Source organism: Haliotis rufescens, unplaced genomic scaffold (assembly GCF_023055435.1).
Source record: "Haliotis rufescens isolate VD_foot unplaced genomic scaffold, xgHalRufe1.0.p SCAF_5, whole genome shotgun sequence".
Classification (NCBI taxonomy): domain Eukaryota; kingdom Metazoa; phylum Mollusca; class Gastropoda; order Lepetellida; family Haliotidae; genus Haliotis; species Haliotis rufescens.
This window is the reverse complement of record NW_025964223.1, coordinates 22638223-22654967: the sequence shown is the minus strand read 5'-3', so window position 1 is coordinate 22654967 and position 16745 is coordinate 22638223. Positions and strand designations below refer to the sequence as shown.

The window sequence follows — 16745 nt, the reverse complement described above, 5'->3', positions numbered from 1 at the left end:
TTGTTCATATTTCATATGTTATAAGAGATACATTTCCCGTGTGTGGTCATTCTACACCCTGCAGACGTTTCGTCAAATGTGCAGAGTGATATTTGATTATTCGTAATTTGTATCACATTAAACACAAACGGATATTTGAGACAGGTAGCTTGTTTAAGTACTGGGGAAATAAACGAAAAGCAAATTATCTTATCTATCGTGATTCACGCAGTTCCACACATACCCGAGGCCTGCAGAACTCTAAGAACACTTCAACATTCAATGGCGTGGTTCTGGAGAATACAGAGACCCGATGATGGCAGACATGGGTAACTAAAGGAACAGTTCAAAGGTAAGTGTAAGCGTACACATGATAACAGCTATTGTTAATGAATGAAAAGTCGTGAAATGTCCTCTCGCTTTTCCTGTTTGACACTGTCACTTCTGTCACTTCTTTCGACCATTATCGATACATTTATATTGTCAATTTGTACTTGCATGTATGTGTGCGTCATGTACGTTTGATGGATATTGTCATTGCTCCGTGTAGTTCGGTGTCATAATCGATTGACAGATCATCATTTTTGACATACTCGTATGCACTGTTTCTCGATTATGTTCTCACAAATGTTAGCCTACTAGTAACGTACATACAAGAACGTTTATTTGTTGTTTAACGCCGCACTCAGCAATGTTCCTGCTGTATTTTTGCTGCCAATCAATTATCGAGTCTGGGGTAGTCAATCCAGTGGTAGATATTAATTATGAGCAGCGGTCCATGCCGTTGGGAACGATGACATGCTGTCAACAAAGACTCAAAGAATCTGACCACCCGATCCATTTTGTCACTTCTTACAAGACCCGTGAAGATCCAGGGTAGAACAGGTCTTCAGCAACCCATGCTTGCCGTAAAAGGCGACTATGCTTGTCGTAAAAGGCGACTAACCGGATCGGGTGGTCAGGCTCGCTGACTTGGTCGATACATGTCATCGATCCCAATTGCGTGGATCGATGCTCATGATATCAATCACTGGATTGTCTGGTCCAGACTCGATTATTTTACAGACCGCTGTCATATAGCTGGAATATTGCTGAGTGCGGCGTTAAACGACAAACAAACAAACTTTAGCTATTTATAATCTCTCATCCTGTTTCGATTCTATGGCAATGTCGTACAATCTAAGCTTATCAAAGATGTTTCACTTTCCCGCCAGCTTTAGAATACAGTACTACAAACTTTTCAAACACGTGACAATACCCTATGACGTAATTTGTATTATCATCTAACTAAAGCATTTATCCATGATATAAGCTTATGACATAAAAAACATGTATGTCATACCCCAATTACATAAGTAGATATGCAAATTAGATAACCGGAAGTGGGACTTTTTTCGCCGGTGCACGTGAGTAGGTGTTAACAAACAGCATGGATACCTTTTATGTTGGAGAAAATGATGTTATAGATCAAAGGGGAAGTGCTACAGTGATATCCGTGTTGACAAATGGATATTACAGGTTACATGTTGATGGTACCGAATTTAAATTTGACTGTGATGAAGGCAGATTATCAAAACTTCACGGTGGCCAACGTTTCATCATCGAAACGCCATCGTCGAGCGCGGCACAAAGCCGAAAGATGCCCAAGGTAGATTTTTGGCTGTTGAGGATGGCATGATCGATGGTGTGATCCTAGACAATCATAAAAAAAAACACCCAAGAAAACTTTCTAAAAGTCCAAAATGAAATTCGCCAAATGCATGAAATCCACCCAAACGAACTAGACACACTTTTCTGCAAGTTTTTCATTAGTGTTCGAAAAACAAATGGGGAAAATTATGAACCAAACAGTCTCACGGGATTTCAGAGCAGCATCGAAAGATCACTAAAACGAAGGGGGTATGGCTATTCACTCACGTCATCTTTAGAATTTTCACGATCATGTTGTTCATGTTTGAGAGAATCCATGATTGTGACCACCCTTAGGTGAATGAAGCCATCACATCTAAGTAATTGTTGTGTCTGGAACTTGTAATGACACGTGTCAACCTGATGTTATGACTAGTGTCACACCTGCCACAAGTTGACATTATTTGTGTAAACACAAATTCCCAAGTTGCAAAACTTATTGAACGCCCTTCGTATGTCTTTATAGAATTGAGATATAATACTACATCAGGGAACAGAGGATTTCGTTGTTTATGTGGATAATTGAGGATGAAGGGATTTGTACCCATGGGATTTCCCGTTTCTTATAAGAGGATCGTGGTCCCACATTTCACAAAGATGTTGACAATAAGTAGGAAATCCAGTATGTCACTCTAGTCCCATTTCGTGTATTTATTAACACATCCTGCATAATATCATACTTCGGTTACAACCAAGCCTATCCAAGGTCAACCGGCGTGCATAATGATCTTCATAAATACAGTTCAATCAGAGGCAGATCCAGGTCCCTTATTTCAAGTGTGGTTGGGAGTGTCACGTGATGATCTGCAGGAGTCTTTCAATTGAAAGAAGGTGTTAGGGTCGATGTTTTCCACAATTATATAATGTTATTTTCAAAAGGTGGGGGGAAATCATGGATCTGCCCTGTCAATCAACTCAATATTCAATAAGGACAAATGCAGTATTGTTCCAGGATAACTTCATTGTGACACTATTTGTTCTACAAATGAACAGGCTATTCATTCTTCATTTGTTCCAGACAGTTTCGCCCTGAAGATCAGTCAGGCTAATGAGCGAAATGCAGTTGTTCTTTCGGTGAAACACCTCTTGATCTTGCTGAAATATGTAAATGAATATTTCATTTTACTGTCTAAAAAATATCAACATTTTGGAATATATTTAAAATTGGTTTCCTGATGAGTGTTATTTCTATTCTGTAAGAGGGTGAGTATGGTTTTACGCCGCTTTTAGCCTCATATGCCTGTAAGCTAATATGCTAATACGCCTTATACGCTTATACGCCTTATATGCATATACACCTTATACGCCTTATACGCTTATACGCTTATACACCTTTTACGCATTTACACCTTATACGCATATACGCCTTATACGCATATACGTTTATACACCTTATACGCATATACGTTTATACACCTTATACGCATATACGTCTTTTACGACTTTACGCCTTATACGCTTTTACGCATATACACCTTATACGCATAATACGCATATACGCCTTATACGTCTGATACGCGTATACGCCTTATACGCTTATGCACCTTATACGCATATACACCTTATACGCATATATGCCTTATACGCTTATACACCTTTTACGCTTTATACGCATATACGCCTTATACGCACATAAGCCTTATACGCTTCTACACCTTATACGCCTTATACGCGTATACGCCTTATACGCGTATACGCCTTATACGCATTAACGCCTTATACGCATATACGCCTTATACGCTTATACGCCTTATACACCTTATACACCTATACGCCTAATCGAGTCTGTTTTGGGAGGATAATCGAGACTGGTTATCGACTTTTTTATATTTGCAGAACAATAAGCTCAGGAAGGTTACAATAGGAAATAATCAATTACTCACCCAAATTATTTATTTCACATAGAACAAGGTCGGATGGTCACGTACGACCAGGTCTTTACTCAAATAGAGGAATCATAAACGAAGGGTAAATGATATGCATACAAAGAACATACAAAATACAAAGTCAGTTATTCCAGTTTTCATTTGAGCCATCGCAAAACTACTCACTGATAACAAGAGCAATGACAGCGACAAATAGGATGGCTATTATGGAACCACATGTGGCGGATACAACTATAAAGCTGTGGGGATCTGAAATGAAGAAAATGAGGTTAAGATGAGAGCTATAGCGTACGTATGAAAATATCTAACTTCATCATGATGCCTTGTTTAAATCAGGAACTTGAAAAGACCATATACATGTTTCTGTTTCAACTTTGAGTTCAAGATAGCTTTACGATCCATGTCTGGTTTTCAAACCCTGAATCGGGTGGTCAGGCTCGGTGACTCGGTTGAGCTTACCCTGACAACGTGGGACATTGCTTCATAAACTCAATCACTGGTATGTGTCATCAAGACTTGATTACTTACAGGTCTCTGTCATATAGTTTGAATATTGCGGAATGCGATGTCTAAATAACAAACAAAACATGCGGATGAGTTTCACAATGTGGTAACAGTATTAGTATAAACACATTAATACGCCACTTCGACTTGCCTGGTGTCGACACGGTTGTGTTGGAAAACGATGGTACATCGTAGGACATTTCTGGAACAAAATGTTGAAGTCACCACACTATCAAATTTATGCTACTTCAATAGTATAAACATTGTCATTTTTGAATATTAAGAAACCTTCACGTGTGATGTTTACACATGATTTGGAATATAAACATTCAAATTTTAGCATCATTTTATAATTAAATGCAACAAGAAAACGACACAATCTATTCAGTGTTATCACAATGTTATGTTGTAACGAGGTACACTTACTATCACGGTCTGCTACAAAAATCATTGCTGATTTGTTTCCTTGAAATTCAGCATTTGCCCATACCTATACAAATAAGATTTTACGTCAAGAACAGCATACACCAGGAAAAAGGACTTATGTTACTTGTTTGTATTAAGTGATAAAATAATTTTAGTCAAGTATACTTATTTTTGTTTATCGTAAGCAATACGTTCCGTAAGATAGTCTTTTGGTTAAATAGATATTGCACGTCATTAATATCCCTCAGACGTATTTTCAAATAGAACTTATAGAAACAAATAAAAACTATTTCAAATGATCTTATTATAACTCTTTCGTGGTACATGCTTTGACAGCATATTATGATCAATAACTTATTTGCACAGTTCATATCTTATGTGTCCAAATAAAATCTTCGATCTAAAATTTCTCAAATTAATGTTTGAAATAAAGAAAACAGCATTTCGTTTCATTGATTTTCACTTAAGATTCCTTGCATATCTTCCCAATGCTTGCTTTAATCCTCTTTTGAAATATTCGATACTTGAGTTGCACTTTAACCTCTCTCTTTTGCTATATTTGGTTATTCTCGTTTCACAGACCCCATTGGCTGACGCCATAAGGTTAATGATTTATTCTCATGTGAATTATCACAACAGTGAGATATACATCTTTAGCCTACACACTAACAATTTAACACTAACAAAGGCACTTCTCCCGCCTTGGCGTTTGCATCATTCGTACCTGGACAGTGTACTGCCCATCTGGGATTACAGGCAGATACACCATGTGGGGGTCGGTGCACGGATCCTCAGGGTAGTAACTCCCAGCCGTCAACGTCATGGATATCTGCAGTGTGAAGACATACGTCGACATATAATCGTTTGAACAACCCTCTCAGCGATATACCTAGCTCAATATGTTCAGACACACTTCAAAAGATGATTTAGTGATGTTCTCTAATTCTTGTACACGAAAGAGAAATGCAAACATCTCCAGCGAACATGTATGTGCAAACAGTTTCTGATACATCAATCATTTGGCCGTTCACAAGAAATGATTGTTCTTTGGATGAAGCTATTGCAAAGACGAAATATATTTGGACTTTGGCATAATCGTTAAAACTCGTTAAATCACGTTTCACTCAGAGGAGTGCAATATGTGTCATATCTTATGTTGTGTTTGTATGTTGTTTTCAGCTTTATTACAGCTATATCACGGCAGGCTGTTAATAGTCGTGTCAGTAAAAACAGGAATCATTTCGTCATTTATTCTAAGGTTGTGTTTCCTTGTTTCTGGTTTTCAGGATGCATCCACTTTTACTTCTAATACATATGTCCCGTGAAATAAGCCATAGCCAATAAGAAAGTAATCTATGCAATCATTAATTCATGTAAAATATCAATGATTGTGCAGCATTATGCAGATGAAGTGTGTCTAATATGTAATCAATTTGAGGTTTGATGCAAAACACAAATTAATTCAATTAGTGTGCACGATCGAGCACTTATTGCTGGAAAAGGAAACCAAGTGCCCCATGCTAAAGTTTCCTACATTGCCTGTGTAGGAGATTGAGTAGCTTGTGATGCGTCCATTCCTCATCCTCTCAGGGGGACATTCCCAGGTGAGTCTGACGGCCAGGTACTCAGTAGGGACAAACTTTACGCGGATATTCTGCACTGCACCGGGAGCTACGGTACAGAAAGCATAACAGGTAATTTTAGGGACAAACTAAGGGAGTTACGGTAGAGAAAGCATAACAGGTAATTTTAGGGACAAACTAAGGGAGTTACGGTAGAGAAAGCATAACAGGTAATTTTAGGGACAAAGTTTACACGGATATTCTGCACTGCACCGGGAGCTACGGTAGAGAAAGCATAACAGGTAATTTTAGGGACAAAGTTTACACGGATATTCTGCACTGCACCGGGAGCTACGGTAGAGAAAGCATAACAGGTAATTTTAGGGGCAAACTAAGGGAGTTACGGTAGAGAAAGCATAACAGGTAATTTTAGGTACAAACTGAGGGAGCTTAGGTAGAGAAAGCATAACAGGTAATTTTAGGGACAAACTAAAGGAGTCACGGTAGAGAAAGCATAACAGGTAATTTTAGGTACAAACTGAGGGAGCTTAGGTAGAGAAAGCATAACAGGTAATTTTAGGGACAAACTAAAGGAGTCACGGTAGAGAAAGCATAACAGGTAATTTTAGGGACAAACTAAAGGAGTCACGGTAGAGAAAGCATAACAGGTAATTTTAGGGACAAAGTATACACGGATATTCTGCACTGCACCGGGAGCTACGGTAAAGAAAGCATAACAGGTAATTTTTAGTACCATCGAGTACAACGTAGTTCTACCATGAAACATTGCAGTTTATTATTATATGTTTAATGAATACTAAAATGTCTTAATTCAGTATTAACTAATTATAACCGATTTGGGGTTCCACGATTCAATATATGATTACACTTCTGTTTTCTCTCAAGACACGGATGTCCTAGTCGACTGAGAACTGCAAATCTCTGTTCATTATTATGTGTTTTCATCAGATTTGTACATTACACAGGAACAAGGGCTGTCAATTGTACTACAGTTCGCTGAAAGGTAATATAACAAGTAAGCATCAGTTGCCCAGCATGCCGGGATCAGATGAAAGTCGGTTCGAATCGGCGTGACAAGCGAACGATTATAGTGTCCACTAAGCCAGCCGACAGACCCAATACACAATGAATGTCAATCACGTAAAAATGAGTATTGTAACGTAACGATATCTACGAGCGAATCTACAGAAGAGGTAGATATGTGATTTGAATGCCGACTTCCTACACTGAATAGTTATATTGCATTGGTTGCTACTGAAAATGAATTGGACGACTGTGCTGCTGAATGCAAGGTCGTCTTAGAACACGGACAAAGCCATAGCTTGTCCTTTTTCTGCATTTAGCCATACGTCTATGCATTAAAATGTCAGAAGTAAAATACTTGCAAGTGAGAGAAAAAAGAATCGAGTTGTTAGACATATGAACATTTCCGGTTATAGTCACAACACTATTTTCCATATGTTTACATTTTTGCTTGTTGACCAATAAGGACAATTTTGCTCCAGATTATAAATGTGGTTCCAGCTTCATATTAATATAATGTTATTTTGAGTATTGAGGCAATCTCACTTACTAGAAGGCAGCGTTCTGACAGCAGCTTTGGATGTTGCCATGTTTGAGGTTCCAGCACTGGTGCTGGCTGTGATGGCGAACATGTACCTCCAGGAGCTCAACAAGTCCGTCACCTCGCAGGAACTGCTATTCTGGCCTGCAGCACAAACGGACACTCCGTATCACAATGGAAAACAGACTTTTAACTGTCACTGTGGCATTCATTGCTCACAACATAAAGACGATGAGTGTTGCATTGGCACAGTTGTGAACGTTTTGAAGGGAGGTAAAGCCATCTTGACTGATAACAGATACTTCATCACTCGGGCCACCGAGATAAATAACAGGCCAACCAGCGGCTTGAACCATTCAGGTTGCGGTGCCTCAGTTGTTCAGATGAGAGACTTAAAGGAAGAGTAGAGTCAGATAATTGGCAGTCCCAGTCAACTTCATTTAAGTCACCAGGCTAAAGCTAGTTGAAAGTGTGTTAATACTATCAATAAAGAATTGAATATTTACTTAATTAAACCGAGACGTCGCAGTTTCTCACATAGTTCTAATTATGACATCTTGATCTAAGCATCAAAATAGGAACCAAATTGTATAGCTAGTTCCCTTTGATTTAACGCCGCTTTGAACATTATTTCGGTTATAACCCAATCGTGTCAACTTGATCTGGGAAGAAAGTAGTTCTTAGACGTTGTTGCCAGTTTAGTGAAACACACGAGTAGAGGCATTGTTACGACGTAAATTGTAATAAAAAGGTAAATTGTAATACTTACAGCAAATTGTAATAATTTTGACGTAAATTGTAATATCAATGTAAATTGTAATACAATTTGACGTAAATTGTAATACGCAAATTGTAATAAAAATTGACGTAAATTGTAATAATCTCAACTTGCGGTAAAATGTAATAACTTTTGACGTAAATTGTAATAACCTTATAAGTTTAGTGTCAAAGGCGTTAAATGACTAGAACCTATCCTTGTCAGGGTTGGTACAGGGTTTATCGTACAATCGTCATTAAATATGACTTAGTTTGGGGTGTGAGAACTTTTTGAAACTTGATATATCGAACATTGTTGTATATATATAAACTCACTGGAGTGTTATTTCTGTAGGTTAAGTACGTGGTTATCAACACAATGTATTTATATATAAAAACATATGTTTGGGATGCTTTCCTTGCATTTAAAGTGTGTTAGCAGTAGATGAAAAGAGCGATTCAGCATGAAATCAAATTTGAAAAGGGGTAAAACAGTTGTTACATAGTTTATGAAATACCCTCTGAAGACATAAATTTATATTGCAGTCTCAAATTTAGAAGTTTTAACTCAATTTCAGAAAAAAAAGTGATAAGGGTAGGCAATTAGAACTAGGTAAAAACAATTTGAGCAAAATATAATTTGACTTTTTGGTAAGTCACCAGTCATTTCATTGAAATTTTAAGAGAGTATGTTATTACAGTGCTTGATGTTAGCCCAAATTACTTTAATCCTCTTAATCTTTCAGAGGAGGTTATGTTTTCAGGGGATTATTGTATGTATATATTTCGTATCAAGGTTTCTTGGCGCAATCCACCAACGATTGTCGAGTTTAATGATCTTCAAGTACGTTTCAAGGTCAAAGAGAAAATTTACTTTAGTGACAAACATATTTTCATTATAAATTTCCAATTCCTTTCTATTTGGATACAAGCAGATATATTTCAGCAATTGATTGCAAGAAATTTATGATAATTCGTATACTCTTTGAAACTGTACAAGAGTTCTCCGAAGATACCGGATGTTATTTGTGTATGCACGGGATCTGTCAACTCATTTGTTGTATTTGAATTCTTCGTCAAAATAAAATGAATTGTATAAATATGATTAAATTCCCTCGTTTGTTTCAAGAAAAGGATCATGTACTCCTTATCAACTCGTATTGCGTTTCCACTGCAAATCGACACACTGGTTGACCAGCCTGTGTTTGTACCCTTCGTCATCACTCGTTCAGTCGTGTCGAACTGGGCAATGTACTGTTGAAGCAAGTCATGCAAAAAAACATCTTGAATAGCCTTATAAGAGTATTGAACAATATGTCACAATTAAGTTATTTGTCGAATATACGGTTGTGTAACCCATCATTTTGAACCCGAGGATGGATCTTTCAGTCATTTAAATTTATCGATGTTGATACCACCCTTTAATGACGATTGTACGATAAAGCCTATACCAACCATCCCTAACTAAACAGTTTTGTACGTTTGTCATCATACACAGTATTTCTCGAATTGTACATGTGAAACGCAAGCTCAACTGACAAAGATCATTTCTAGTCAATTGGCGTCTTGGACACTACGGTAGTAAGGTTATTACAATTTACGTAAGAATTTATTACATTTTACCGCAAGTAGAGATTATTACAATTTACGTCAAATTTTATTACAATTTGCGTATTACAATTTACGTCAAATATTATTACAATTTACGTTGTTATTACAATTTACGTCAAATTTATTACAATTTGCTGCAAGTATTACAATTTACCTTTTTAATTACAATTTACGTCGTAACAGGCATGTTTCTGACAAGCCTAGAAATATAACAACGGATTCGAACCACGGTCATATGTTTTCAACACGCCTAAAGTAACGCAATTTTGCACATTCGACTGGGCGACCCGGTTGTTAAAGTCACATGTTCCCCAAACAATGTAAACTGGTCAAATGAAAGATACCAGATCGAACCTTCAACGTTGTAGTAACGATTTGCGATGAATCCGCCAGACGTCCTGTCGAATTCGATTAGAACCGTAAGGTTGTACCACATAGGCCCGGCATTGTGGGAGGGAACGTCCCATTCAACCAAGATGGCGGACTGGTTCTGAGCAGTTCCCCGGATGTTGGTCGGCGCTGCTGGAACTGGATGGTAATACGTAGTGTTACTGTGAGACGGTAGAAATCCATAGCAACCATTGATGCTAGCAATATCTAACTGCATAGGATTTAAGGAGTTCAACATTTGATCATATATTCTGTTTTATATAGCTAATCACATACTAGAACTTGTATTTTGTATTGCGTTGGCGTTTAACGAGTTTAGCAATACATGTATTTCAGTTACTTAGAGACTACCTTAGAACTACAATATATTACGGAGTTTATGTCCCGAGTGAATTCATTTTGTAAGTTCCGAGCCTTGGTGAATCTTCAGTTATTTGCGACAATGTGCTCATACGATACCACGTTCCTCTTCTCAAACAATGAAAAAAATGTAACAATTGAAACGATCTTGACAATCATCATGCACCAAAAAATGTAATGCACAGTGAGAATTAGTGAAAATAATTTCACTTATATCCATGATATATGGGTGATATTAACAGAACTCTACTGAAAAGACGAACAAAGATCTTAATGTCGGCCATATACAACTGCCGTGAATTTATCTCACCAGTATCAAATTAATATATCATTGGGGCGAAGATTGAAGCTAGTTTTAGCAACTGTTCAAATGTTATTCAGTCAGTGAGTTTGATTGTAATTTAGTAATTTAAAAATCCCCTCAAGTTTTTCGGACGGCCATGGTCATGATTGTTACCTCATTGTACCAAGAGACATTGTAGTGATATTTGTATGGAATAACCACTGTATATAATAAATTGCAATACGTACTTCCAATATGAGTCTTCTCTTTGAGCGTTGAGTTTTCCCCTACTGTGAAATTTGCTGCAGCAGCGACACTAACAACGTAGTCTGTGTTCGAGTCCAGGTCAGTCACGTTGTAAGTCATGTCACCATGGCATTCATCATATGTTGCAGGCGTGCCCGCGCTAAGGGTATTGCAGGTGGCCTGGAGACAGCACGATAAGGGAAAACACAAAACACAAGCTTTACATTTTAGGAACGGGCAATTAAACATTCACCGGGAAGAGGGAGGGCTTGAAGTCATGTAATGTTGTCCGGTAGAACGAGAACATCAATTTATTCTTTTCATCCCATTTTATCTGTGTCATGACATACAATTTGTCCAGAGAGCACTTTAATTTTCTGGAACAAATGTTGTTGTTCTTAAATCCTAGACCCACGGAATATCAATTGGTTTGTCTCTCAATGAATATGAAAAAGAGAACACCCTTTAATAAGGACGGTACCCTAATCGTCCGAGTTATGACATATTCAGATAAATTAATCATTTTGACGAAGTAACGTCATATATGTATAAATACATTTTAAAAAATTAGTCGTGTAGAGAACGAGGTTTCCGGACACAAGGGGACCGCATTTAACCTGCTGTCACTGTGTGTATTCAAGAAGGAACAATATAAAATGTTTTAATAGGTCAGTGAGGTGACAAATATATCATTATCTCGCAGCAGTATTTCAGTAGCAATTTGCGACCAGAAAGTGAGATAATAATATTAGGATTACTTTTTTTAGAGGGAATAATATGTACTAGCTGATCCACTTATAGACAGCTTTAAAGGTTATCACAAAAATTGTCCTGCGGTAGTTCAGAAATTGTTTTGTTAATGCTTCTGCTATTTTGTGGAATGTTGGATCAGTAAATGAAAAAATGAAAACTCGGTTCCCAAAAGGGTAATGTGACTACATGTGTGATATAGCCAATCTCTGAATTCACTTACAGCTGCATATATACTATCATTTGGAAGGCAGGGGATGTAGACTGCTTTTAAACATTCGCCTCCCTTGCTTGTGAAGACGATGTACTGGTTGAATGGGACATCACTTGTTGATGCCGTCCACGAAAGACCAAGAGACGAGGATGTCGTCACTGTGGTCTTCAAATTGTTGACTTTACCCGGGACTAAAAAATAAGTCAGCATGAATTACCTGTTAGCAAATATTGAATCGGGGTTTGTTTGTAAATAATAGCATTATATTTGAATATGTCTAATGCATAATTTTCGTGTATTCATCTCGAATATGAATGATCATCTCGACGGAACAAATCATCATTTTTTGCTCATCTTTTCGCGAACACCTGGTGTCATCACTATTTAAAATTCATAAGCACTTCCTTCTGATAAGTCGGAATCGTACAATGGAGATATTACTGATTATTAAAAGGGATTTGATGCATATATATTTTGCGTTTATATCACATTAGATAGCCAGGGGGCGTGTATATAATCTGTATGGTAATCTATAGGACAATAAAAGGGCCAGGATGCATACTGCTCAGGATTGGAAGATCAGTTTATCAAGCTCAATCACCGGGCTCTATTTTAGATATATATTACTGTGTGTAATGCGTTCCTGAAAACTAATTTGACAACTATACAAGAACGGCGAAAACATCTAGCATACGAGTACTGGTAAATATTCACAAAGAGTGTCTTTGTACACTTATGGATGAACAGTTTCCACAACCCGTCAATAAATGACATTAATAAAACTTATATGCAACAAACCCCTTCCACAACCATAAGAAATATATGCTAAGAGCATTTTATTTTGTATCAAAGCAGTAATGAGACCAAGTGTTCGCGAAAGGATGTGCAATACTTAGATACATTGATCAGATGATAATGTTAACTGTCACCCACTTCCAGGGATTGAAGACCCGAAACAGGATGCCTTATAGAAATTATTTGTGTAATTGTGCTGCCTAACTTAAGCAGCGACAACATTGCAAGGACGCAAGATATATGTATATTTTGCTCTCAACAACTTTAATTAATCTGACAAGTTACACTCCACATGAACAGTTGTACTCCACATGTCTCCCATAAACCTTTTGAAAGCTTTTCTTAGGCCAAGACATACCAAACTCTGGCGTCGAGGTAGTTGCTGCTTCTGTTGTAGACAACTCTGTGGTCGAAATCTGAAATACACATTAATGGTATACAATGTAGGTGTATGGGTGAGGTGAGGTGAGGTGAGGTGAGGCGTCGCGTTCAATATTATTTCACATTGCGACGGGAGCACCAGGCAGGGTAACAACAAGTATTTTGGTATGGTACGGCTAGGGCACCGAACAACCGAGCTTCCACTCTCTAAGGCAGACGCTCTGTCCACTACTACTATGTGTATGTGTTGTCCATCTGTGAAAACAGTGACCACGTAGTGTTCACATGTTGTCTAAATATTCTGTAGTCGAAATCTGAAATACACAATAATGGTATACAATGTAGGTGTATGGGTGAGGTGAGGCGTCGCGTTCAATATTATTTCACATTGTGACGTGTGTGTTTGTGTGTGTGTGTGGGGGGGTGGGGGGTGGGGGGGTGGGGGGGCTGATTGTACAAGTCCCGACTCATGCCTGTTTATAATGCTAGCCCACTGTGCTACAATGAGGTAGTTAAGATGCTTCTCCGCACCTACGTCCTCCTATTGTCACCCGAATGCCGGGCAACAACAAGTATTTTGGTATGGTGCGGCTAGGGCATCGAGCAACCGAGCATCCACTCTCTAAGGCAGACGTTCTATCCACTACACCACCGAGGATGTTGATAAACAGAAACACTGAGACGACACATGACTATTAGAAAGACCTAAGCCGAGCACATAAGGGTAGGGTCTGTTTGACATGATATCCATGATGGTGTGTTTGTGGTTGAACGCAGCATTCAGCAATATTCCACTAAACCTAAAATAAAACCACGTCGAACGGGATTAAACCCACGATCAGAGACACACATAACAGTCGCAACTTCACACGAGTTATGGGGTCTTAGACGACTGAGACCCATTCCCCAAGCAGACAAGTGTACATGAAAAGAGATAATGCGATCATGTGGGGTACCTTCACGGTCTCGCATGAAAAGAAAGTTAACGCGTGATCTAAACACTCACCGGAAGTACAGACCCGATACTGAATGCAGCCAACATGAAACACCATCCTACAAATATGTCCATTGTGAATAAATGCTTCCCGAGACTGGGGCCAGGTGTATATGTGAGGTCTGACAAGGACTTTTACAGAGCGGAGATTTACACTGCTTGACCAGGCCGACGCCGGGCAATGTAGGCCATGTCAACTGCTGATAAGCTGGTGATTGTGTTTGAGGCTGCCGTCCATCGATAGAGAAGTGTGGGTGATCGGATGACCAAGAGGTTATAAATATAGCATTAGATGTCGTTATATGCAAAGTGGAAATGTGATTGTAAAATTCTAGCATAAAGAAATTTCTTATATTGCTAAGCCTTGTCTGCAATATTTTGACCACTATGGAAAATGACATTGTTTTGCGAGGCGCCATGTGCAGCCTGGTGTATTTCACAAGAAGACAGGGGCGGTCGGGTAGTCTAGTGGTTAAAGCGTTCGCTCGTCACGCCTAAGACCCGGGTTCGATTCCCGACATGGGTACATTGTGTGAAGCCCATTTCTGGTGATATTGCTGGAATATTGCTAAAAGCGCCGTAAAGCCTTACTCACTCACTCACTCACAAGTGTTATGTGTGTTATGTGTGTACAAACCACATCTAACCATTGGTTTGGAGAGGTTTACATGCGGTAGGATGTCTTGCAGTACAACGTATTTAAATGGGGACCAGCAACAAATTGTTTGCTGTTTCCTGAATAACTACCTTTTATTATTACCTTTTTGTTAATACAGAATAAGTTCCTATTAAACCTATTTATCCATCCATTATTCCTGAAATTGACAAGAATGTTCAGGGAAATTCACTTTAAGAAATCAAATAATCTGTCCCTGAACGATGCCTGGCTGGACATCAAATTAACACTTACAGTTAACGTATTGATACAAGATACTATTTACACTTTGAATGTCTCACATATAAATATTTAACGTTCGGCCTAGTAACAGTCAGTGACTGTGGCTTAACGTGGGAGTGTTGCTTATCAATCAAACTGAAGAGCAAAATACACCGACATATTATCACGTCCTTGCATTGTTGTCGCTACTTGATAAACGCGATACAATTTCACAATAATATCTGTCGGGTATCCTGTATCAGGTATCAAGCCCTACAATCTGATCAAAGTATCAAAGTACTGCACACCCTTTCGCGAACACTTGGTAGTATCACTATTTTGAAAGTGATTCATATACGTACGTTTATGATATAGTCGGAATCGAACAATGGGCTCTGCTTTTAGCATAGACTTCTATTAATTATGGAATAGACTGGGCTGATTCTGGAATAATGTACATATTAAAAGCAATCGAGGCATGTCATGTTTACTAAACCTTACCCAGTTGCACAGAAGAGTATATGTATGCACGTGAAACATTACTGATAATGACGTTCACTCACTTACCAGAGCTTTGAAAAATAATAAACATGTGAAACAAATGACCTGTGTTTAAAGTATTCGCAGTTCTTTCTCTGATCCTATCAAAATCATGTATTGCATGACGACAATATTTCGCTGAAATGTGTCATTTCCATCCTATGCATACACCGCCGTCATATAGCTGGAATATTGCTGAGTGCGCGTTAAACAATAAACCAAACCAAACCATCCTATGCATACAAGGAAAAACATGAATGACATGCATACGAGAGAGATTGTTGACTGTCAACCGTTCGTTACCATGCTAAATAATAACATTTTATTGTGCATATTTCATATGTTATAAGAGATAGATTTCCTGTGTGTGGTCATTCTAGACCCTGCAGACGTTTCGTCAAATGTACGAATGATATTTGATTATTCGCAATTTGTATCACATAAAAAACAAACGGATATTTAAGACAGTTAGCTTGTTAAAGTACTGAGGAAATAAACGAAAAGCAATTTATCTTATCTATCGTGATTCACGCAGCTCCACACATACCCAAGGCCTGAAGAACTTTAAGGAACTCACTTCAACATTCAGAGACCCAATGCTGGAAGACATGGGTAACTAAAAGAACTGTTCAAAGATGAGTGCAAGCGTACACATGATAAAAGCTATTGTTAATGAATGAAACGTCGTGAAATGACCCCTCTTTCTGGTCCTGTTCCGTCAGTTCTCTCGACCATTCTAACCCGGAATCCCTACGAGGGACATTGAGTGACTGAGTTTCGGGTAGGCTTTTAAGTGAGTGGGATTTTATGCCCATGTTAGTATCACAGCAACATTACGATGGGGGCACAATAAATTGGCTACACACAATGTCCATATGTAAAACATATCTATCTTCAGAGGTTCACATCAATTTGTC

The 16745-nt window shown here is 38.3% G+C and overlaps 1 protein-coding gene across 1 annotated transcript in view; it reads right to left on the bottom strand.

Annotated features, from left to right (window-relative positions):
• Window positions 1-14631, bottom strand: part of LOC124112568 (phosphatidylinositol phosphatase PTPRQ-like) — a 40008-nt gene extending 25377 nt beyond the window's left edge. Inside the window, exons 1-2 of the mRNA XM_048383686.1 lie at window positions 14424-14631; window positions 13395-13452 (exon numbers count right to left, since the gene is read on the bottom strand). Of these exons, the coding sequence (XP_048239643.1) occupies window positions 13395-13452; window positions 14424-14486 (121 nt within the window). The 5' untranslated portion in view covers window positions 14487-14631. The remainder of the gene's footprint in view (window positions 1-13394; window positions 13453-14423) is intronic.
• Window positions 14632-16745: the final 2114 nt, after the last annotated feature.